Genomic DNA, 26,044 nt, shown 5'->3' with positions numbered 1-26,044 from the left:
CTTAAAAGTCTGTTAGTCCTGTAATTGAGTCTAACGCAGTGCCCACAACCTGGGATTAAATGAAAACCATCAGATTATGTTCGGTTAGGAATTATCATAAAAACATCAAGGAAATCCGTGAATGTGACTCGAATAGTAACGAAATCCACATTGATCCATTTGGAGTTAATATTGGATCTCTGGAAATGCAATTGATCGATTTAAAAATTAAAACTTTGTGGAGTGGAAAATTTACAGAGATGAAAAATTTAAAATTTGGAAGATTGTTATTGAAATAAATATCACGATACTCGAAATAATAGGTATCGCGATATTCCAATTTCTCACCATTTCAATCCTCAGTACAAAGCGACAAGAGGTGATACAAATTTTTGAGCAAGTGATTTCAAAACTAGAAAGTACAAGTTTTCAAATGAGGTTTTGAAGTTTAGGTAAAAATTTGGTTCCTTTATTAATTTGTATACCATTTATTTGTAACATAAATCAAGTACTATTTATTGTTGGTATGAAAAATTTCTCTACTCTAGCTAAAAATAGTCTAACAACCACGAATCGACAAAAATGAAAACTAGTAGATAATGTTTCGTGTTCTCGGGCGGACGGACGGATAGCCGGAAATGAACTAATTATAATAATAATGGGGTTTAACCTCCGTTTCTCTGACATATACGCCTATAACAGATGCCACCCACATCATTATTTGTTAATCTTTATTTCTTTAATTACAAACATATTTACAATTACATTTTTGATGTGGGTAGAGTCGGTTACTTCGTTCTTATCCAAGTGACGACAATGTGATCAATTCTACCGCCCTCATTAATCACAATTGTTCACACTGCCGCTGCCTGGATTCGAACCCGCAACCTAAGTCTACATAGACAAACAGTCAAAGACACACGCCTTAGACCGCTCGGTCATTTAGACTCATATGAACTAATTCAGTGTTATCAACATTTTTTGCGTTACAAACTTGGAACTAAAATTAGTATACCTTATTGTTGTATTGGGGCAGCGGGGGTTAAATTACCCTAAGAGGGGAAGAGTATCCTCATTCTAACTACGAAATCGTGATCAGTGACCCCAGAAACCCTCGAGTATACTTTTTTGGTTCATTTTGTTGAATATTTACAGAATAGGTATTGCTATTTTAGATCAGCGGGGCAAATTAGTGGATATATATATATTCGCTCCGTGCGTGAGTTTCGTTTCCATGGTAACGATACACTACTTTAATTATAGAATTGTATGGATGCATATATAATTGTATGGATTGCATTTATGACTCACATTGAAAATTTAATATTATTGTCTAACAAATTTAAATAAATAATTATGATAATTTAAATTTGAAAAATAATATTTGTGCAATTTGATTTCTTATTTTCACAAATTTTAAGGCATTAAGTTTAATTAATTCGTGTTTTACAATAATTTTAATTTGACATTTTCTATAACATTAACATGTAAAGAACTGCAAATTAGTAATAACAGCCCCCTTTAACGCCAAAATTTTTCACTGGAAGCGCTGGAATCGATTTTATTGTCCCTACCATGACTACACACAAAACGAATTATTCTTCAACATATCTCTTGTGAGAGGAACGTATAAATAACAAGCATACAACAAAGAAAACTTTTTAATTTTAAACGAATAAACTTTTATCAAATTTTTTAAATATAAATTTAGTTCAATTATTTTGCCGATAGAGTTGTTTAAAATAATAATGATATTTCCCATAACTCTTTGACAAAACTATCTATCAATGTTTTCTAAAGAACTTTAAAAGATGTCAGTGTATTTTTATACATAATTATTTAAAATTCAATAAAAAATCTAAAATTATTTGGTAAATAAATATTTATATAATTAATTTAAATGTTTTTTGTTAATATAAAATTATGACATATTGGCATTGATTAAAAATTTGTAATTAATTTCATAAAGTTGGGTTAGAAATTGACTTCTTTCTGTTTTGAGACAAATTCATTCAAATTAAATTGATCGTAATTTATTTTTATCAGTCATAAATTATGTTAAAAATGTTTATAATTAATTTATTAATTATGTGAAATTATTTAAGATTTGTGGAGATTGATCAACATTTCTAAATTTTTCGAGACAACGACAATATTCTAAAATCATTTCATTTCATCGAAATTTATAACGCAATTACGATGGAACGTCAACGTAATGGTAGTGAATCAGAAACAGGAGAAAGTGATACACCTGGTGATGTGATACCTCAAAATTTCAATTTACCAAGACCTAATAGTCGCACGAGAACTTCCAGTGAGGAAGAGTTGACTTTGTTAAGTGAAAATGCAGATCCGAATGTCCAAGATCCACATCAAAGACATTCATTATTTTGGCCACCGTAAGTTGTTTTTTTTTTGACATTTTTATAAATTTGTGATTTTGTAGGTGTTATCGATTATTCTAAATCACCTGGGGATATTAGGGGAATGTAATTATTTATGTGTTTTAAAAATCCTTGGAATAGAGGACAAGTTAAAAACGGTATTAGTTTAAATAATTAGATATTTGTATTGACTGATAATGGATAAAATTTGGGTAGAAATGTATATGTAGGAATTTTTGGGTTTTTGTCCTTTAAAAAGGGGTATCTAATATTTGCTTACAGAAGTTCAACTCCAGATAACCCAGCACGAAGAACACGAGGATCAGCAAGTGCTACATATCATTGGAACAATATTCCACCATGCAGGGTACGACAAAATCGTCCTTGGTCATCGAGGGAACGATATTTCAGCACTCCTCACATGTAAGAGTTCTTCATTATTATTATTTCAGTACACCTCACATGCTGAGTAAAGAAAAATAAATGTTCATCTATCGATTATCAATAATGGAGTACAGTGAGATTTTCAAGCTCACTCCCAATATTTTTCGTTTGAAGTATTTTTATCGAAAAAATTATTTTTCGAGTTTCAAGTATTTGCCAAGTTAAAAAGATTTGCCGCTCCGTACGATTGCTCGGCTCGCCACCTGTGCATCGGGCACTGACTCCAAATTATCTTAACGCGAGTTTTTTATCTCATTATAAATTTAAATACAGAAAATTTTAATTAGTTATAGAAATAAATGTAAGTAGATTCTTATCATTTAATAAATTTATAATGCAGGCTGTGAAAAGAACGAAGCCTTGTCAACGATTCAACGATTAAAACTAAAAAATGTTAATTCAGCATAAATAAATGTTAAGTAGGCTCTTTTCATTTAATAAATTTATATCGGAGGCTACGAAAACAAAGAAACCTTGTCTTGACAACGATTTAAACAATTCATTTCAATTAGTAGTCGTGACATTATGAACCCTGAAGGCGAAAAAATTTATAAAAAAATATGTCTTGATTATTACGTGAAACGTATTCAGCAGCTACATTTAATAAGGTAAAATCCTTAATTTCTTTTAATTTCTATCAAATTATAATTTACAATCCGAGTCAGCAATTTTTTCGAGTGGAAACACTGAATCTTTTTAATTAAGACTATTTTTATCTTAATTCTCGTTATTCCGAATAGATTTTTGTTTGAATTTGATCATTACTCTATACTGCTCCGCTAAAAAAGTGGCGACTTAAAAAATTTTTTAATTTTCTCGAAATTCGAATCGAAATTTCAAACAGGTGTATCTCGGCGAAAAATGATTATAAATATGTAAATGAAATATATATGATTCGATAGCTTGCACTTTCTAGTTTTTGAATCAATATGGCAAACATTTTTATCATCACTTAATATTTTATGCTCAGGACTGAAACGCTGAGAAAATTTATTTATTCATTTTATATGAATTTTAAAAGCGTGCACGGGGTGCTTATGTATTTATAGAAGAAATTAAGTATGTGTGATTCTCAAACGCCCCTTTCATCTAAGCCTGTCATTCCCATAGCAAGATGATCTGTAATTTACCGAATCAAAGAATGGCTACTACAAGCCCATCTTGATTGCTGGGACTTTTCGCAGGGCATGCGACAGGCCAAACTATAACCTAGCTGTAATAACCACAGCGAGGCCATTCGATTGTGCTCGGCTGAAACTTGCTAGAGCACAGTTGAGAAGGGTGGCGGAACTCTCACAGGACACTGTCGATTGAACTATCACCTTAACCAAATTTCACTGCATTTAGATCAAATCATTTTCCGCCGAGATATACCTGATTGAAATTTCGAGAAAATTTTTATTAAGTACCCCATTTTTTTGCAGGGCAGTATAAATTAATATTTAAACCGATAATATAAAGAGAATAAACTAATGTTTTTTGTTTAGAATGAACCAACAACTACCGTATCTTTACTATCGCCAATATCTCCGCCAAGAAATACTACGAAGTTACATGGCCCCAGTGAATCAATTACGGGATGTAAGTACTTATATAGTCCCCTTATTTTATATCTAAAATTATTTGGCGTATTACTAATGCATTTATTATAATTTTTTTAGCAATTCTTATTAAGACATCAACCGATGCCGTTGCCACTTCCTGCATTCGCCTATAATTCAACTGGTAATAGACCAATTATGCAGTTACGCCGTGCCTACGTAGCACCACAAAAGTGAGAAAATTTTTTTAGTATATATTTTCTTTTCCGTTTGTTTTTGTCGCGTAAATTGGGAACGTATTTTCAATTGATGTCTGGATTGTTTTTGATATTTTGTTTAAAAGTTTTCAATATGAATGGGATAATATAGTACAAGAGCCGAATTAGGATCGACCTTCATCCATTTGTTTATCGAATGAAAGTTATTTTTTATGAACTGTAAAATATTAAAAAAAATATCCATATAATGGCGTGATATAATAATCCTAACAAAATATAAAGCTTCAAAAGTTTGTTCTTTCGAAGCTTGATATTTCATGGATAAAAAAATTAATATCTCAAAATTCCTTGGACAGTGAATATCTTAATTTAAAAAGCTCGAACGAGAACTTTTTTCAGTTCATTTTCAAGAAAAATAAACAAACTTTCAAGCGATCTTAACAAATTTTTTGAAAAACAATTTTTAAAATTTGTGTTGGCTTTTACAGTCTTATCATTTCCACCCTCCGTACAAAGCGACAAGAGATGATAACAATTTTTGAGCAATAGATTCGAAAACTAGAAAGTATAAGTTTTCTAATGAGCATGATAAGATTTTGGATAACACTTTTTTTTATAAAATGGTGGCCGGGTGAAAAAACGCCTAAAATAGGGAAAAATCTGTTTTTTTGCATGTTTTAAAAACGAAAATTGGGGGAGTTATAAAAGTTTTTGCAAAACAATATGCCTCCACAGGCAAATATTTTCCAAAAAACTCGTACGGGAATCTTTTATAGCTCATTTTCAAGAAAATGAACAAACTTTCCAGTGGTTTAAACAAATTTGTTGTAAAATAATTTTTAAAATTTTGATAACACTTCTAAACTTTATATAAAATTTTTGGAAAACATTTCTCATCCTTTCAACCCTCTGTGCAAAGCGGCAAAGGATGATAAAAATCTTTAACCAATAGATGTCAAAACTAGAAAGTATAAGTTTTCAAATGACCTATTGAAGTTCCGTGTTCGATGATTTTTCGCGAAGGTACACCTGTTTGAAATTAAGGTAAAATTTTGTTCCCATAATAAGTTGGCGGAGTGTAGGTAGATATACCTTTACAAGATTATCCTCCGCCTTTGGACCGTTGGGCAAATGTAACATACGGAGAGCACAGTGTATTTTTCAGCATGTGTATTCTCTGCCTACCAACAAAATTGGAAATACAATAAAAGAAATCAGAAATTTGAACATTCAGCACACTCTTTATACACCGCTATCACCTTGAGCAGATCATTTAAAAAGTATGGAAACAGTCAATGAACTCAAAAAAGGTACTTTGTTTTGAAAAACGAAAAAATACGTGTCCAACATTTTTATAAAAATCTATGTAATGAAATGGAAATCGATTCGAGTTTATGGATTTTTCCTATACTTTTTAAATGAGGAAATTTTTCTATAAAATCCCGTAATACACCCCGCCCCCTGATTTTAATACATCCGGATTAGTAGATCCATGAACTTTCAAACTTTGTATATTTTATTTTTTATATTTATTCATTTTATAGCATTAGACATGGAAATTCTGGAAGTAGCAGTGGCAGTAACGGTAGCAATTCTTCGGTAAGTTTCACTCTACTTTAAACTAGCATCCTGTAACTTGTTGCGAGTTAATCGAAATTTCTACAGAACTTAAAACACTCTCAAGTTGAGTACATTATATTCTCTCTATTCTCTAAGAAATTTTAACCACGATAAGCATGCTTTTCAACTTAACTATTCTCTAAAATAACAGTAACAGATGCGCAGAACACGATTAGTCACTTGCAGGATAGAGAGCACAAGAACTATCTGTCTCACTTTATCGCTCATAACTGTTATTTATATGCAATATACAATCTGTATAACAATTTTCAGCTCTAATAAATTTATTTAAATACCACGGCAATCATAACAGCAGCTCATTTATTTACTGTACATGCATAAAGGTTGACTGACCAGCCCTGTTCTAACACCTAACTGACTGACAGTCATAACAGTTATTTATATGCAATATACAATTTGTATAACATTTTTCATCTTTAGTAAATTCATTTAAATAGCACGGAAATCATAACCGTGTCGATAGTATATATCTGACCCCTGTTCTATCGTTGGTTTGACTGACCGCAGTATGTGTGTATACACAACTACTATAACCAATCCTTAATCGAATTTTTTTCGGCCTGGCTCTCCCATTATAATAATTAAAAACGTTTATCCAACCGGTTTATTCTTCGTAGACAAAAGCTTATTATAAAATTGACCAATAAAATTTTTAAATAATTTAAAATATGTTTCAGCAGCCCTCATCGCTTACGGGTTCTCAACCAAATCCAAACGGTGTCCCAATGGTGGAACGTTTTAATTTCATTGGTATGGGGGAAACCGACATACACAACAACACTGATTTGCTGTTAAAACAAGATGAAACCGAAGATGATATGACTTGTGTCATATGTATGTCATTAACAACGAAACTGGAATTATTACGTAAACTACCATGCCGTCATATTTTTCACAAGGATTGTATTGACAAGTGGTTAGGATTTAATGGAATATGTCCGACATGTCGACGTGATGTGCGATTGCGCAGACAATCAACACCACCTGCTTCACATTAATAATCAAAATAATAATGGGGGGCCTCACATTAAACGAACTAAACAACAGCTCATATCGACTGATCAAAAGCTCAATAATAATTTTATTTTTTTGAGTAAATTACAAACTTTAATGGATATTTTTTTAAATTTAATATATATTATATACGTTCAATTTTCTTAAGCCACATTTTCGATTTGAACTTTTCAAGGCCAATTCTTCGAATTTCGTTCAAAACTATTTTAAAGCATCGCTCTCGTGATTCAAAACTTTGCTGGAACGATTAATCAACGCCAATGATAATTTTTATTACATTAAAATTGATCAAATTTATAGTTAATAAAAAAGTGACCTATATTCAGTTCGATTACTCCTTTTACTTTGCTGAGTTCTTCCAATTTTATCGTGTGTCAAATACTTGACACCCGAACTGGATTATTGTTTATTCGAATTTTTGTAAATTAAGATAACTCAAAAGCAAAGAAACAATTTTTTCGCTATTTGAATTAATGAACACAAAAGCTCAATTTAAATCAGAATTCACAATCCCAGTACCAAATTGAGTGTCTTCGGACCATGGGCAAAAATAGATTCCCTAACGTGAATGTGGTTTTAGCAAAATATAAAATTTCTATTATCTAATATATTCCATTTCGTCGGAGTGTTTTCTAATTCGAGTACAACAATAATTTCATTTTGGTTTTCGAAGATTCGTCCTAGGGAATTTGTGTAATGTTTATCCTAACAGTCATTAGCTTAGCCGCCAGAGGATTTAGAAAACAAAATGGAGTTAGACTAAATTCCATAGAAATGAAATTTAGATAGGATTTTCATTTTGGCGAAAATTGTTTGTAACAATTTCGATCGAATTTATTCGAAAAAATATTTTCTACAGTTGTTAGTTTTTTAAGGATAAACTTGAGCTGACTTTTAAACAATGAAAGTTTAAAACATCAATTTTTATCAGAGCCATTTTTTCGCCAAAAAGATCCAAATAAAAATTGGTAATATTAATTGGCTGAAAAAAGTGTAGTTTTTAGGAGATTTTCAAAAATTGTTGTACACCGAATAAAAATCGTTTAAGGAAAAACCACCATTTTAACATAAAAAGAAAATTGATGCACAATGATGTTTTTTTCTTTAAAAATTAAAAATATAACGCTACAGTAAAACCTTGTTCAGTCATACAAATTTTAGATGATTCTTTAATCGAAATTTTCTTGTAACTTCTTGTAACGTTGTAGTTTTAATAAGGTTTTACTGTATTATTTATTATCCTAAAAATTAAAATAAGGCCTTTTTTTTGCTATAATTTAGTCATGATTAAAATCAGTTATATGAAATTTTTTGTTAGACCTGGTGCATATCACAGTTTTTATTTTGCCATATTCCAAGCAGCCTTTTTTTTACACAAAAACAATATGACGATCGATCTGGAAATTTCAAAAAATTCTTAGATTTTGGAAAATTTAGGGAAAATGCTAAAAAAATATATCATAAAATCTTTGGTTTTTTAATTCGATTTGCCTTAAGAAATGATTTTCTTATCAGAATATGACGCAAATAGAGATTTCTGTATTATTATAATAAAATAAATTTTCCAAACACGACCACGAAAAAGTCAAGGAATTTCATAAGAAAACTTGAATCATCAATCTGGAAATTTAAACTGTTCCGGATTAAATCGTGTCGGGGCCGGCCCTTGGGCAACACAATTCACCGCGGCCCCTAGACGATGTAAATATCAGACGGCATGCCTCCTTGTGAACGACCCCTTCTCATAAAAATTTGCATTTTTCCTTGTTCGATTGTTTAGGGGTTAATCGAAAATGAAGGGTTAATCAAAAATTTTGAAATATTTTCCCAATACCATCAAATATCGGATTATGGCATATGCACTAGGTTTAACCCTCTGTAAACAAAAAAAAACAAAAATGTTTCCGTCTATGAACATAATATAAAAAAACTAACCCGACAATGTAAAAATTTCTCTTGGAAAAAACGATAAATTCTGTCCAGGGTTTTGAACAAAAAAAATTATCTATAAAACAAATAAAAACAAAAATTTCCACGTCTTATATTTTTATATTAAAAATTTTCTGTATAAAAGAACAAAAAAAATTGTTTACGTATATATATTTCTATATATCTGTGATAAAAAACGATTAATTTTCGAATCGTTCATTTATTTCCTAGATAAAAAAAAACAAAAATTGTAAATGGTGTTTCAATATTTAAGTAATAAGTTAATTTTAGACATGTATATGTCATGGTAAAAGTGGATAATCAAAAAAAAGGTGTTTGGATTAAGAGATCATTTTCTTATGTCAAAATGTGATATTCAGTCACTATTTTTCAATAAAAGTCACAACTTTTAATCGATCTAAAGTATATTTTGAAACGACGCAAAATTGAAAAGGAGTGGCGATTCATTTGGTAAACACTTATAAACACATCTTCATTCCAAATATCGAGTGCTTCGAGTGAATTTTTAACGTCTTGAAACTTGAACTTTGTCGACCAAGATGGCACTGGAATCATAGTGCAAAATTGCAGAATAATAATAATGGGGCTTACCTCCGCTAGGGCCTGTAATAACTGTTTATTATTTACTTTTACCATAACATATTTATAGATTTTAAGGTGAACCATAGGAATTTTAAGATAAATAGAAAAGGAATCATATTAGGGCTATACTATCTGTTGATTAAAAATTCAAAATTACATTTTCTGCCAGTCTTGAAACTCTTGATCTTTGAATTGAATGAAGAATGAACTTGTATTCATTATTTTTGTAAATTAATTTTAGTTTATCAGGAATTCGAACTATGTATCTATGAGAATTGTTTACAAAGAAGTCTTATAGTGTACGGTCATCCTAAAGTTTAAAAAATACTGTACTTAAGAATAATACTAAAGGCGTGAAATAGTCGAATCTCGAAATCACGACTAATTGTACTTAAAGTCAATTACCTCCAAAAATCTGTATATTTTTTTTAGAAAATACATAGTGTCTCAAAAAAATGTATACACACTTTGCGTGATTATAAAAACGATATATATTTTGATGGATTACAGAAGACAGATGTAGAATTTGATTAGTCAGCGCAAATATTCAAATTGAGTCCCATTTTGATCCAAACATTGCTAATAACGCGAAGCAATGGCATCGCAAACTTGGTGAATTATTTCATTAGAAGTTTCGTTGCATTCTCGTTGAATTGCCGACTTCAATTAATCGACTGTTGATGGTTTCAACAAATAAACCTTATCTTTGCTGAGCCTCCACAAAAATATTCAGAGGAGTGTGTTCTGGAGAGGGTAGAGGTCATTTGATAGCACCTCTGTGCCCAATCCATCTGTTCGGCAGATTTTCATTGTGACAAGCTCTCACATTACAATAATAGTGAAGAGGTGCTCCATCTTGCTGAAAATAATAGTCCCCTTCATTCAATCTTCTTTCACAACGTTCTCACACTTATGGTAGCACTTTAAAATAAATGTACGTTTTTCAAAGTAAAGTCTAATATCAGCCATTATTTTAAATGGGTTATACCTACAAAAATAATAATAAATTAGAAAACATGAGGTATTAAAGTGTGTATACATTTTTTTGGGACACTCCGTATTTCAAATAAAATTTTTTTTTACACTTTCATTCGATTCAAACAACCAAGAAGCGTTGTCGCCAAGTTTTCACTTGCCCAATTCTATATGTATTCTTGTGGTTCAGTTTTGAAACAGTTTGTATGTGTAGAATTAAAAAAAAAAATTAAATTGCAATTAATTGTTATTTTTCTTAATATTTTTTCGATTCAAATTATAAATTTTTAGTATTTATTATATTAAAATAAAAATTCTAAACTGTGTGTTAATTAATATGCTTTAATAATATTTAGTCATACTTTCAAAAATAAAATATTTTATACTTTGTTATCAAATTCTTGTTATTTTATTTCGATTTTTGTTCCCAGAAATGTTTTCAGGATTGTTAAATATGTAGAACAGTAATACCGCGGTAATCCGATAACCGTTTTGCAATGTGGTATCGAACTATCGAATTTGTCAGACTATAGAGATATCCGATAAATTACATATCAAAGTGATAAGATTTCAATCATTTTCTAATTTCAACCACGAAGAATTCATGTATCCCTATCTTTATATATTAAAAATGTGAAAGTAAGGATGTTTGTTTGTTACGCTTTCACGCAAAAACTAGCGAATGGGTTTGAATGAAACTGTACAACAATATAGCTGATACATCAGAATAAAACGTGAGCTATAATTTATAAAGATTAAAAAAATTAAATTCATTCTGATATTTTACTGCTCCATCTATGATCATCATTTTGAACCTCAAATTAAAGATTTCTGTAAAAAATTCAAATAGTAAATGTAAAACAATTCTGAAATACTCAATGAATTATGACTGAAAAGTTGAACTGTGCATATATATTACCTGTGTATAACAATCCCTTCGAGTGTTATGGAAGGGGAACAAATGAGATCAGTAGAAGTGAAGGATATAAAGCGGTGGTTTTTCCTTTTAAGTCCAGTGAAGCGGGTGGTTATCAAGCTAGTTCATAATAAATCTACATTGTAATTGTCGTTATAGTTATGTCAAATTACAAGGGGTGCCGGATTACTGCGGTTCTACTGTATAAGCTAATGAAGGAGGAAAAAGTCCGTATCCTAGGAAAAGAATGGCGAACCAATAGTATGCGGGCCATTGATGGCACGTGACACAATGTTTTAGGCACGCCACCGATCGCAAAGTTCACTATGAAATATATGACGAACGAACGTGAGTGATCCTAAGAACGTTCGCTTATTTGTCATTAAAAATTGACATTAACTTCGCTCTTTTTACATGACTATGTCTTGACAAAAACACCGGTGTCATTAAATCTGCAAGTTTAGCTGTTTTTGTTTGATATTGCGTAGAAAAAGCCATTAAGGAAGAAGCACGATGTAAAAATTATTAGACGGGTCTTGTATGGCCTCATTAAGAATTTCTTTAGAAAAAATTGCACATTGACACTTAAAGGTTCGCCATCCCTGTCCTAGGATTTCTCATTACACTTCAGATTTTTAATGTTACCTGGTATAAAGTGTTAGGATGTTTAAATATGTTAGTTTGGAGTAAGCTCTCTTCCTCTAGGCGGTCAAATAGAGCAACTTTGGCCTAAGCTCTTGCGTTATAAAAAAAAAAATCAGACAAAAAATGTGTATTTGATGTTTAAAAGGTTCTAAAATTCCATGTTTCAAGGAAGGTAAGGTTATACATGTCTCTAAATTCTTCCAAAAAGTCATTGTACAAAAAAGTCCATAAGCTCTTTGTTACCCTTAAAAATCTATTTGATCGTATTTTTCGAAGAACTGAATAGCTTTTGAAACACTCGGTTAGTTATTGTGGCACATTGTACATTTCAAACGTCAAAAACAAGTGTCATCTACAAAATTTTAAAAAAGTATGTCTCAAATAATTAAAAAATGTTTATTTTCAACATCAATAATTACACGAAATTTGAGCTATCAAAGCTCAATTTCCTTAAAAATTTTATATCCAAGTAGTTTATTAAAAATTACAACTCCTACACAGGTAAAATTCATAAATTTCCTAACCAAACTTTCTTGCAACAATAAATAATACATAATTGTTTTCTAGCCAAATTATACAACTTCCAGTAAATTTTCTGCTGTTATACCAATGGATAAAATTGACATTACGTACATTCGAAGTTCTGGACCTGGATATCAAGATGAAATTTTTATAGCGTAGTCGGACCCATAGGTCAATTAAGTCTTGACCTATGGGTCCGTAAGATCCATCTTGTAAGCCGTTAGAGATAGAATAAAAGTTTAAATATAAAAAATGTTCCTTATAAAAAAATAAACAACTTTTGTTTGAAACATTTTTTTGTAAACATCACTGTTTACCCACGAGGGCGCTTATTAGATGCAAATTTTATAGTATGTATTATAAGGGAATATCAGTTATGTATGTGTGACATGTATATATGTGTAATGTGTAATCAACACAGTGTATGCATGGTATTTCAACAATTAACTCAGTCAATTGTTTGTTTTCACTTGTTTTAATTTAAATTTAGTTCAATTATTTTTCCGATACAGTTGTTTAATATAATAATGATATTTCCCATGGAGGTTATAAAGAAGGAGAACGATCGCTATAGAAAATATTGTCCCCAAAATATGGACATAATAAGTGAGGTGCTGGGATCGCTAAGTTGTCTCATTAAAAGCGGGCTGTTGTGCGCTAATTTCAAATGTCTATCAACGTTTAATATACGTGTATATAATATCGTTCAAAGGAAAAAAAAAGCAAATAATGAAATTATTATTAATTATTATTATTATTTACTAATGAATTAATTATAAATTATCTATTCTACTTTATAAATTTATCTATACTACTTTATAAATTTGAATGGTACTAACTTCATCTACTTGTACTCATAAACAGCTAACTTCGCAGATACTACTTACCGACGACAGCGCGGCTGGTGGCTGAAAAATGAACTATAAATTCCACAAATTTTCAGGGACAGACGCGCTAATACTTTAGCGCGTAGCGATCGTTATCTTTCTCTCTAACCTCCATGATATTTCGCGTAACTCTTTGACAATACTTAGATCATATTTTATTATTAGAACATATTTTAAATAGATAAGCCCAGTGTATACCAAGTATGTATATTTTGGCGTCACAGAGTAGATTAACTAAGATGAAAATACAATATTCAAACAGCTGACAGAGAAAACACCATTTTGGAGGCCTGGTATTCAATGCGCATGATCGTATGACCGGAATCAGCTGCTTCAATGATGTGTTTATATTTCACATTCACATGTGTTTAAAATAAATAAATAAAATTTTATTTTGTTTTAACGTTCAAACGAGTAATATTGTTAGATACTTTTGCGTTAATTCTATGATAAAAATTTTTTTAAATGGTAAAATGGTAATTTGTACAAAATATACTGTTTTAACTTTATTCTAAAGTGGTATAATCTTATTTTAAATACGCGCTAGGATATTATTTTGTATATTAAGACATGCGTTTTATGACCAGGCCTCGGTATTTATTATCTTTGTCAATCTACTTTGAGACGTGGTTCTCACTCTGTTGACAATTCCAGTAGTGAATTTTCAAAGTGATAATACTATCTATCAGCGTTGCCAACTCTACCAACTTTAAAGTAGATCTACCAACTTTGAGTATTCTTAGAATAGAAAGTTGGTAAGTTAAAACTTTGAGTAATTCAAAGTAACTAGATCTATCTACCACTTAGACAGATTTTGGGTTGACAACACTGCTGTCTATCAATATTTTCTAAAGAACTTGAATATTGAAATAATTATTTGAAATTCATTAAAAAATCTAAAATTATTTGGTAAATAAATATTTATATAATTAATTTAAATGTTTTTTGTTAATATAAAATAATGACATATTGGCATTGATTAAAAATTTGAAATTAATTTCATTTCAAGTTGGGTTAGAAATTGACTTCTTTCTGTTTTGAGACAAATTCATTCAAATTAAATTGATCGTAATTTATTTTTATCAGTCATAAATTATGTTAAAAATGTTTATAATTAATTTATTAATTATGTGAAATTATTTAAGATTTGTGGATATTTATCAACATTTCTAAATTTTTCGAGACAACGACAATATTCTAAAATCATTTCATTTCATTGAAATTTATAACGCAATTACGATGGAACGTCAACGTGATAGAAGTGAATCAGAAACAGGGGAAAGTGATACACCTGGTGATGTGATACCTCAAAATTTCAATTTACCAAGACCTAATAGTCTCACGAGAACTTCCAGTGAGGAAGAGTTGACTTTGTTAAGTGAAAATGCAGATCCAAATGTCCAAGATCCCCATCAAAGACATTCACTATTTTGGCGACCGTAAGTTGAGTTTTTTTTGAGGTAGAAATGTAGATTTAGGAATTTTTGGGTTTTTGTCCTTTAAAAAGGGGTATCTATTATTTGCTTACAGAAGTTCAACTCCAGTTAACGCAGCACGAAGAACACGAGGATCACCAAGTGCTATATATATTCCACCATGGATGGTACGACAAAATCGCCCATCGTCATCGAGGGAACGATATTTCAGCATTCTTCACATGTAAGAGTTCTTCATTATTATTATTTCAGTACACCTCACATGCTGAGTAAAGAAAAATAAGTGTTCATCTATTGATTACCAATAATGGAGTACAGTGAGATTTTTAAGCTCACTCCCAACATTTTTCGTTTGAAGTATTTTTATCGAAAAAATTATTTTTCGTGTTTCAAGTATTTGCCAAGTTAAAAAGATTTGCCGCTCCGTACGGTTGCTCGGCTCGCCCCCTGTGGATCGGGCACTGACTCCAAATTATCTTAACGCGAGTTTTTTATCTCATTATAAATTTAAATACAGAAAATTTTAATTAGTTATTGAAATAAATGTAAGTAGGTTCTTATCATTTAATAAATTTATAATGCAGGCTGTGAAAAGAAAGAAGCCTAACTAACTAAAAAATGTTAATTCAGTATAAATAAATGTTAAGGAGGCTCTTTTCATTTAATAAATTTATATTGGAGGTTGCGAAAACAAAGGAACCTTGTCTTGACAACGATTAAGACAATTCATTTCAATTAGTAGTCGTGATATAGACGTGACATTATGAACCCCAAAGACCAAAAACTTACTGAAAAAATAGCTCAAGAATATTACGTGAAACGTGCGTTGCGCCTACGTTTAATAAGGTAAAATCGTAAATTGTTTTTAATTTCTACCAAATTATAATTTACAATCCGGGTAAGCAAATTTTTCGAGTGGAAACACTGAATCTTTTTAATTAAGACTATTTCTTACCTTAATTCTCCTTTTTCCGAATAGATTTTTGTTTGAATTCGATCATTATTTCAAGCAGGTATATCTCGACGAAAAATGATTATAAATATCTAAATAAAATATATATGATTCGATAGCTTGCATTTTCTAGTTTTTTGAATCAATAAGTCAAACATTTTTATCATCACTTAAAATTTTATGCGGAGGGACTGAAATGCTGAGAAAATTTATTTATTCATTTTATTAAAATTTTAAAAGTGTGCACGAGGTGTTTCAGTATTTATTCAAGAAAGTATGTGATATCGAAAGCTTGTTTATTTCTCTTTAAAATGCGCTTATATTGATTTTTATACGAGCTTCTAACATCGAGTTATTCGTCAACAAAGCAACATGGACATTTTTAACTTTCAATCGAACGTTGGACTATTTAGACATAGTTTGCGGGTTCGAATCCAGGCAGCGGCAGTGTGAAACAAGTTATAATTTATGAGAGTGCAGAATTGATCACAATGTCGTCGCTTGGATAAGAACGAAGTAACCGGCTCCACCCACATCAAAAATGCAATTGTAAAATATGTTTGTAATTGAATAGATAAAGATTAACAAATAATGGTGTGGGTGGCCTCTTTGATAAGGCGTATGTCACAAATACGGATGTTAAACCCCCATTATTATTTTTTTTTTTTTTTAAATAACTTTTTGTAATTTTAGAAACTTTTTATGATTTGTTCTTAATAAATTCATTTTATAGATTTATATTATTTTTGGTGTTGCAGTTTTGATTTTTCAGGGAATAATTTAGCCAAAAAAGCCCATACGAGGTTGAATAGTAACGAGTTTTAAAGAGAAATGAACAAGCTTTCGAGCATTTTCGATTTTTAATAATAGGATAGGATATTCTGATAAACGTACACGTTTTAATTTTCCTTGTCCTTCAGAACATTGTGATCAAGAAATGTTATCTCAGTTACAGAAGTTAAAATTAAAAAAACAAATCCCAGATATAAAAGTTTGCTTCGTCCCACTAACAGAGGTAATTCAGTGCCAAAGTGTTGGGATCAGTATGAGTGCCAATTATGGAGGTTTCTCAGTTATCCAGGTTCTACTTAACCAAATTTCACTGCATTTAGATCCAATCATTTTCCGCCGAGATATACCTGCTTGAAATTTCGAGAAAATTTTTATTAAGTACCCCATTTTTTTTTACAGGGCAGTATAAATTAATATTTAAACCGATAATATAAAGAGAATAAACTAATGTTTTTTTGTTTAGAATGAATCAACCACTACCATATCGTTACTATCGCCAATTAGTGCGTGAAGAAATACCACGAAGGTACAGGGGCCCACTAGGTCAATTACGTGATGTAAGTACTTTTTTTTAAGTTTACAATAAGACCTTCATAAATCATACGTAGGTTAGACGAACTGTTTGGAAATGTCAGGTAATATCGAAATTCTGGAAAAGTCGGCAAGTTTTTGGTATAGGTCAAAAAAAAAAAATTGAATTTCTCGAGTTTAATTCTGAAGTCCTGATTCTTCATACAATCTGGATTAAGTCCGGTTTTGATCAAGATTGCCAGATCATTTCATTCATAAAGCGGTAGATCCAAAAAAAATTTTTTTTTTGTTTATCTAGAATGTTTCACAAAACCACTAGTTGAAGTTAACCTGAAAATTTTCTGCACACTTTTTTTTTTTATGGTTTTGGAAAAAATGGGCACCAATGTTTTTTCCTAAGTTGCGCCCTCTGATGTTTACGAAAGAATGATTATTCAAATAAAAGTTATTAATTTTGTTTTAAGGAATAACTTTTACATTTAAACTTTTGTTCTATCTCTAACGATTTACAAGATGATTACTTTTTCATTTGATTGGATAAGTAAAAAAATTCTATTTTTAAATTTTCATATCTCGGACAATTTTGAAGCTAGAAAGTCGAAACAAAAACGAAAATTTGCCCAAATACTTTATCTAGAACTTTTTTTTCTTTTCTAGAATATCTAGAAGTTTTTTTTTGTTATTTGTAAAATACTGATTAAAATACCCAAATCAAAAATGGGGGTTAAGTTCGCTTCTGAATGGTCAACTTGAATGGTCAGTTGGGATAGTTCCCCTTATTTTATATCTAAAATTATTTGGCGTATTACTAATGCATTTATTATAATTTTTTTAGCAAGAAACGAACTTATTAATAAATGAACCGATGCCGTTGCCACTTCCTGCATTCGCCTTTGATTTAGCTGGTAATCTACCAACTATGCAGTTTGGCCATGCTTACGTAGCACCACAAAAGTGAGAAATTTTTTAGTTTATATTTTCTTTTCCGTTTGTCTTTGTCGCGTTAATTGGGAACGTATTTTCAATTGATGTCTGGATTGTTTTTTATATTTTGTTTAAAAGTTTTCAATATGAATGGGATAATATAGTACAAGAGCCGAATTAGGATCGACCTTCATCCATTTGTTTATCGAATGAAAGTGATTTTTTATGAACTGTAAAATATTAAAAAATATCCATATAATGGCGTGATATAATAATCCTAACAAAATATAAAGCTTCAAAAGTTTGTTCTTTCAAAGCTAGATATTTCATGGATAAAAAAATTATTATCTCAAAATTCCTTGGACAGTGAATATCTTGATTTAAAAAGCTCGCACGGGAACTTTATTTTAGCTCATTTTCAAGAAAAATAAACAAACTTTCAAGCGATCTTAACAAATTTTTTGAAAAACAATTTTTAAAATTGTGTTGGCTTTTACATTTCTTATCATTTCCACCCTCCGTACAAAGCGGCAAGAGATGATAACAATTTTTGAGCAATAGATTCCAAAACTAGAAAGTATAAGTTTTCTAATGAGCATGATAAGATTTTGGATAACACCTTTTTTTATAATTTATTTAAAAAAAACGCCTAAAATAGGGAAAAATCTGTTTTTTTGCATGTTTTAAAAACGGAAATTGGGGGAGTTATAAAAGTTTTTACAAAACAATATGCCAGGGCTTTAAAGGAGGTAGTTTAAGTTTTCGAAGGATATGGAAAAAATTTCAGTGCGATGATTATTTCAAAAGATGGAGTATTTTAAACCCAGAAGTGTCATTTTTACTTGAGAGGCAAATATTAGGTAAAATTTTGTTCCCTTAATAAATTGGCAGAGTGTAGATACATATACCTGTACAAGATTATCCTCCGTCTTTGGACAGTCGGGCAAAAATGTAACAAACGGAGAGCATAGTTTTAGAAGTATTTTTCAGCATGTGTATTCTCTGCCTATCAACAAAATTGGAAATACAATAAAATCTCAGTAATTTGAACATTCAGCACACTCTTTCTACACCGCTCCGTATCACCTTGAGCAGAGCATTTAAAAAGTATGGAAACAGTCAAAGTACTCACAAAGAAAAAGGTACTTTGTTTTGAAAAATGAAAAAAACGACTTTTCCCATACTTTTTAAATGAATAAATTTTTCTATAAAATCTCATAATCCGTAGTTTTAATAGATTTGGATTAGTGGATTCATGAACTTTCAAATGTATTTTCTTTAATTTTGTTTATATTTATTCATTTTATAGCAGTGGTATGGGGGAATCCGAAATAGACAACTACACTGATTTGTTGTTAAAACAAGATGAAACCGAAGATGATATGACTTGTGTCATATGTATGTCATTAACAACGAAACTGGAATTATTACGTAAACTACCATGCCGTCATATTTTTCACAGGGATTGTATTGACAAGTGGTTAGGATTTAATGGAATATGTCCGACATGTCGACGTAATGTCAGACAATCAACACCACCTACTTCACATTAATAATCAAAACAATAAATAAAAATATAAAAAAACTAACCCGACAATGTAAAAATTTCTCTTGGAAAAAACGATAAATTCTGTCCAGGGTTTTGAACAAAAAAAATTATCTATAAAACAAATAAAAACGAAAATTTCCACGTCTTATATTTTTATATTAAAAATTTTCTGTATAAAAGAACAAAAAAAAAAATTGTTTACGTATATATATTTCTATATATCTGTGATAAAAAACGATTAATTTTGTATATGTATATGTCATGGTAAAAGTGAATAATCAAAAAAAAAGGTGTTTGGAGTAAGAGATCATTTTCTTATGTCAAAATGTGATATTCAGTCACTATTTTTCAATAAAAGTCACAACTTTTAATCGATCTAAAGTATATTTTGAAACGACGCAAAATTGAAAAGGAGCGGCCATTCATTTGGTAAACACTTGGAAACACATCTTCATTCCAAATATCGAGTGCTTCGAGTGAATTTTTAACGTCTTGAAACTTGAACCTTGTCGACCAAGATGGCACTGGAATCATAGTGCAAAATTGCAGAATAATAATAATGGGGCTTACCTCCGCTAGGGCCTGTAATAACTGTTTATTATTTACTTTTACCATAACATATTTATAGATTTTAAGGTGAACCATAGGAATTTTAAGATAAATAGAAAATGAATCATATTAGGGCTGTACTATCTGTTGATTAAAAATTCAAAATTACATTTTCTGCCAGTCTTGAAACTCTTGATCTTTGAATTGAATGAAGAATGAACTTGTATTCATTATTTTTGTAAATTAATTTTAGTTTATCAGGTGCTCCATCTTGCTGAAAATAATAGTCCCCTTCATTCTCAAAATACTCACAAATACTTGGCATGACTGTAACTCCTGGTAAATTTAAATTATGTTCTTCTGTAACATGAGACTTCTCTGGTGTCCAGTAGCTTAATCTTCTTTCACAACGTTCTCACACTTATGGTAGCACTTTAAAATAAATGTACGTTTTTCAAAGTAAAGTCTAATATCAGCCATTATTTTAAATGGGTTATACCTACAAAAATAATAATAAATTAGAAAACATGAGATATTAAAGTGTGTATACATTTTTTTGGGACACTCCATATTTCAAATAAAATTTTTTTTTACACTTTCATTCGATTCAAACAACCAAGAAGCGTTGTCACCAAGTTTTCACTTGCCCAATTCTATATGTATTCTTGTGGTTCAGTTTTGAAACAGTTTGTATGTGTAGAATTAAAAAAAAAAATTAAATTGCAATTAATTGTTATTTTTCTTAATATTTTTTCGATTCAAATCATAAATTTTTAGTATTTATTATATTAAAATAAAAATTCTAATCTGTGTGTTAATTAATATGCTTTAATAATGTCTAGTCATTTTTTCAAAAATAAAATATTTTATACTTTGTTATCAAATTCTTCTTATTTTATTTCGATTTTTGTTCCCAGAAATGTTTTTAGCATTGTTAAATATGTAGTACAGTAAGACTGCGGTTGTCCGATAAACGTTTTGCAAGGTGGTATCGAATTTTCGAATTTGTCAGACTGAGTACTGCCACAAATCCCCCTGTAGTTCGGAACTTTTTGAAAAATAATACCTTGTAATCCGATAAATTGCATATCAACGGTTCTACTGTATAGTTAATGAAGCAGGAAAAAGTCCGTAGTCTAGGGCAGGGATGTCGAACCGTACACAAAATTTTGGGCACAAAGTTCTCTATGAAGTTCACAATTAAAAATTGACATTAACTCCGCTCTTTTTACATGACTATGTCTTGGAAAAAAAAACTGGCGTCATTAAATCTGCAAGTTTAGCTATTTTTGCTCGATACTGCATAGGAAACGTCATTAAGGAAGAATTAAATGCGAATCCCAATAATCACGAAGTCAGAATTATTTGACGGATCGTGTATGGCCTCATTAAGAATTTCTTTAGAAAAAATAACATGCTGATACACAAAGGTTCGCTATCCTTGTCCTAGGATTTCTCATTACACGTCAGATTTTTAATGTTACCTGGTGTAAAGTGTTGGGATGTTTATATATGTAAGTTTGGAGTAAGCTCTCTCCCTTTAGGCGGTCAAATAGAGCAACTTTGGCCCAAGCTCTTGCGTTATAAAAAAAATTTCAGACAAAAATGTGTATTTGATGTTTAAAAGGTTCTAAATTTCCATGTTTCAAGAGAGGTAAGGTTATACATGTCTCACAAAAAGTCCAAAAGTTTTTTGTTACCCTCCAAAAGTTTTTAGTCCATAAGCTCTTTGTTACCCTTAAAAATCTATTAGATCGTATTTTTCGAAAAACTGAATAGCTTTTTTGAAACACTCGGTTAATTTTTGTGGCACCTTGTACATTTCAAACGTCAAAAACCAGTGCCATCTACAGAAAATATTGAATGTAAATTTTAAAAAAAGCATGTCTCAAATAATTAAAAAATGTTTATTTTCAACTTCAATAATTACACGAAATTTGAGCTATCAAAGCTCAATTTCCTTAAAAAATTTATATCCTAATAGTTCATTAAAAATTACAACTCCTACACAGGTAAAATTCATAAATTTCCTAACCAAACTTTCTTGCAACAATAAATAATACATAATTGTTTTCTAGCCAAATTATACAACTTCCAGTAAATTTTCTGGTATTATACCAATGGATAAAATTGACATTACGTACAGTCGAAGTTCTGGACCTGGTGGTCAAAATGTAAATACTGTTAGCACTAAAGTTGATTTACGGTTTCATGTTGCAACCGCTGAATGGTTAGATCCTGATATACGGCAAAAATTAGTTGAACAGGTAAATTGAAAATTATTTCATAAAATTTTTCGATCAGGATATTTGTACACAAGTGGGTCTCTAGCGTGAATACTTTTTAAGATGAATCATCTGAAAAGCTGGTTATTTGACGACTATACAGGAGTTGGTTGGGTTCTGAAGTTTTTAGGCCTTACGTTCAAAATTGGGATACTATTACAGAAAATGGAAATACTCGATTCACGCTAGAGACTTGTTAATTCAAAAGAATTTCATGAAGAATTCATCATATATAGGGTATTTAAACATGAATTAATTTTACTTTCATTTGATTTTAGAACAAAACCAAGATTAATAAAGATGGATATTTGATAATAAAATCAGAATTAACAAGATCACAGCAGTTAAATGTAGCCGATGCATTGGAAAAACTTCGTACGCTAATACGGGCCACAGATACCAAAAATCCTGAACTTAGTCCAGAGACACAGGCTAAAATTCAAAAACGGTAATTATCTTGGTATTAATTATGTTGGGAGCCATAAATTGATAACGAAATTTTTGTTGCAGTATTATGAAAACTAACCGAGAACGTTTGCTAATGAAACGACAAAAATCACAAATAAAATCTGATCGTCAAGCTCCAGATGTTTACAGTTTATAATTTTCATTTTCTCAAGTTTGTTATTTATTTTTCCTTTTGTTAAAACAAAATTATTTCAATCGATTGGAAATTTTCTGTATTTACAAATTCACATTTTTCAATCATTCACAATCGATTGCAATAAAATTAGCTAAATTTATTAATAATAAAAAATTTGTTTAGTTATTATATTAATTTATTTTTTACCTCTTGATAAACTTTCCATATTTTAGAAAATTCGAAGACTTCCTACACTTCGATTTCTTCCAAAGTGTTTTCTCTTAAAAACTACTATTTTTCTCCTAATTATCCCTTTAAAAAACCCATATAAAACTTCTCAGTCTGTACTATAAGGAATGTGTTTTCATTCTTTCAAAATGATGTTTTTGATCCCTTAACTCTTGGATTATACAGAGTGCCAATAAAAAAGTGTGAATAAATATAGCAACTATTCATTTATCGAAATGGTTCAGGCACAGCTGATAACGTTGCCCGATGAAATCCAAAACTTTCCTAATCGGTATTTTGCTTGACGTACCTCCACAGATTTTTTTACTTTGGATTGTAACTTTGTTATGCTTGGTACTCTTTACCAGGACTCATATTCAGGGCAAAGAACTGACCTTAAAGATGCGCTCATAAATGGTCTCGAATTTCCGTTTGTCTTGGCAACACTTCGAGCCTTAGAGTAAATCGAAGTAGCACATCTTCAAGTTCACCCTGATATAGCCCAAAAAAATCAACCCAAACTCCTACAGGTTTTTTACTGTTATGCTTATGGTCCTTTTTGGCTCTACCAGCGTTCATTTTTAGGGCAAAGAAGTGAAGTAATTACAATACATAAAAATCATAATTAAATGTATTCGTTGTGTGCGTAGTCATGGTAGGGACAATAAAATCAATGCCAGCGCTACCAGTGAAAAATTTTGGCGATAAAGGAGGCTGTTATGACTAATTTGCAGTTCTTTACATGTTAATGTTATAGAAAATGTCAAATTAAAATTATTGAAACACACGAATTAATTAAACTTAATGTATAAAAAATTATGAAACTAAGAAATTAAATTGCATAAATATTATTTTTAAAATGTAAATTATCACAACTATTTATTTAAATATGTGAGACAATAATATTAAATTTTCAATGTAAGTCATAAATGCAATCCATACAATTATATATGCATCCATACAATTCTATAATTAAAGTAGTGTATCGTTACCATGGAAACGCCTCCTATAAAACTCACGCACGGTGCGAATAAGTAGCATAATTAAAAGATATTTTACGGAACACCCTGTTTGCAAAGTTTACATAAATTTTGTTTATTTATAAACAACTTAATTACTCATAATTAAATGTATAAGTGACATAATTCAAAATAATATTTCACCGGAACACTCTGTATAAACATTATAATTAATACACATAAACATCCTATTTACAAATTTATAAATTTAAAATATACAAATTCCAAAATTTTGACTATAACAGTCAGTTATCTGCTTTACAATGAAAGCATTTTGCAAAAGTAATTCATTGCCTTATTCTGGAGAAAAATGGCACGAAAAAGGATGTACATTATGCTATCAATAATTATGGATATTCGATTGGATTAAATAGAAAATTTTTCGAACAATTAATTTTATGGTGAATTAAATAATATACAATTATAAAATCGAATTAGAATTGGTCATGTCTGAATTTAAAAAGCATCAAAATTTAAAGGAACAAAATAGGGATCATTATCAAATTTGGAAAAAATTGTTTCAGAAATTATTAATCGAGGCAATGTCTACAACAAGTAAGGAAATTTTAAGTATAATTAACTATCAACATTCAGCACTAGCCAAAAACAGTTGAATTGATAGATATCGGAAATTTTGTTGTTGAGATTCTTACAATTTTTCACATTTCTCAATTTTTTCAAAAAGGATCGGGTTCACTGTCGAAAATTGTCAAAAATTGAAATTTCCGATTTGTTCAGTTAATACAGCTAAGAAACTTGTTCAATCGTAAAATTAAAGCTCATTTGACAAATAGATGAGTATTTTTCGAGGTACATCTCCAGAATTGCTACAATTTTGGACGATATTTCACAAACTGCTCTTCCAATTGCTAAATGAACCTGATCTTTGTACATTTTGGGTCAAAGTAACCTTATGTAAGTCGCCCTATTAGCTCAGTTGGTTAAGGCGTAACCAATTCCGCCGTCGCAACAAAATTAAATTAATTAATAGTTGTGATGGGCTGGTGTAGTGCATGGTATATGCATGAAGGAGGTGCCCTCGATATTGAGGAGCTGATAAATGAAATTATCAGCGGAAAGGTGGTAAAGCACATGGTATCACAATGGGCTCTATAGCCTAAGTGTGTCCTTCGTGGACAGCCAATGTAACCTAACCTTATGTACCAAGTTTGGTCAAATTCCGAAATAAAAATTTGTTTGTGATTTTGTCCCTACAAAAATTGCGAAAAAATCAGGAAAATATTTTAGTCTCTGATTTGAATAAAAATCATTTCTAGAGCAACTATATGGAATAAAAAAATTTAAAAATGAGGATTATTTGATATCGGCTAAAATCATACTCAAGAGCTCCCGGAGCAACTGTTTTGATGGAAGTTTATTGTATGATCCAGATGAGGCTTTACTTTTAATTTTTTTTTTTAAAGATGTTAAAATTTGATTTTCCAGATTTTTACAAATAATATGCTAGGATACACCTCTAAATTTTCAATTTTTAGGG

At 30.3% G+C, this 26,044-nt stretch overlaps 3 protein-coding genes across 5 annotated transcripts; all 3 read left to right on the top strand.

Annotated features, from left to right (window-relative positions):
• Nucleotides 1-1,768: 1,768 nt before the first annotated feature.
• On the top strand, nucleotides 1,769-8,247 carry LOC123302239 (E3 ubiquitin-protein ligase RLIM-like). 3 transcript variants are annotated; one of them, XM_044885089.1, is made up of 7 exons: nucleotides 1,769-1,850; nucleotides 2,085-2,378; nucleotides 2,646-2,786; nucleotides 4,295-4,388; nucleotides 4,469-4,581; nucleotides 6,111-6,165; nucleotides 6,885-8,247. In XM_044885089.1, the coding sequence occupies exons 2-7, from the start codon at nucleotides 2,179-2,181 to the stop codon at nucleotides 7,203-7,205; spliced, it is 924 nt and encodes a 307-aa protein (XP_044741024.1). In that variant the 5' UTR covers nucleotides 1,769-1,850; nucleotides 2,085-2,178; the 3' UTR covers nucleotides 7,206-8,247. The 3 variants fall into 3 exon arrangements, with proteins under 3 accessions (XP_044741024.1, XP_044741027.1, XP_044741026.1); XM_044885092.1 differs by having other exon boundaries at nucleotides 6,888-8,245; XM_044885091.1 differs by lacking the exon at nucleotides 1,769-1,850 and adding an exon at nucleotides 1,913-2,007.
• A 4,409-nt stretch (nucleotides 8,248-12,656) lies between these two features.
• On the top strand, nucleotides 12,657-20,016 carry LOC123302146. The gene is made up of 7 exons (XM_044884954.1): nucleotides 12,657-12,790; nucleotides 12,857-13,023; nucleotides 14,844-15,137; nucleotides 15,229-15,357; nucleotides 17,342-17,435; nucleotides 18,245-18,363; nucleotides 19,643-20,016. The coding sequence occupies exons 3-7, from the start codon at nucleotides 14,938-14,940 to the stop codon at nucleotides 19,884-19,886; spliced, it is 786 nt and encodes a 261-aa protein (XP_044740889.1). The 5' UTR covers nucleotides 12,657-12,790; nucleotides 12,857-13,023; nucleotides 14,844-14,937; the 3' UTR covers nucleotides 19,887-20,016.
• A 2,270-nt stretch (nucleotides 20,017-22,286) lies between these two features.
• LOC123302559 (peptidyl-tRNA hydrolase ICT1, mitochondrial) lies at nucleotides 22,287-23,359 on the top strand. The gene is made up of 4 exons (XM_044885530.1): nucleotides 22,287-22,443; nucleotides 22,510-22,698; nucleotides 22,995-23,164; nucleotides 23,227-23,359. The coding sequence occupies exons 1-4, from the start codon at nucleotides 22,315-22,317 to the stop codon at nucleotides 23,318-23,320; spliced, it is 582 nt and encodes a 193-aa protein (XP_044741465.1). The 5' UTR covers nucleotides 22,287-22,314; the 3' UTR covers nucleotides 23,321-23,359.
• Nucleotides 23,360-26,044: the final 2,685 nt, after the last annotated feature.

The sequence above is a fragment of the Chrysoperla carnea genome, chromosome X (genome assembly GCF_905475395.1).
Source record: "Chrysoperla carnea chromosome X, inChrCarn1.1, whole genome shotgun sequence".
NCBI classification, from domain to species: Eukaryota; Metazoa; Arthropoda; class Insecta; order Neuroptera; family Chrysopidae; genus Chrysoperla; species Chrysoperla carnea.
The sequence above is the reverse complement of the archived record's forward strand: the minus strand, read 5'-3'. Positions and strand labels throughout refer to the sequence as shown.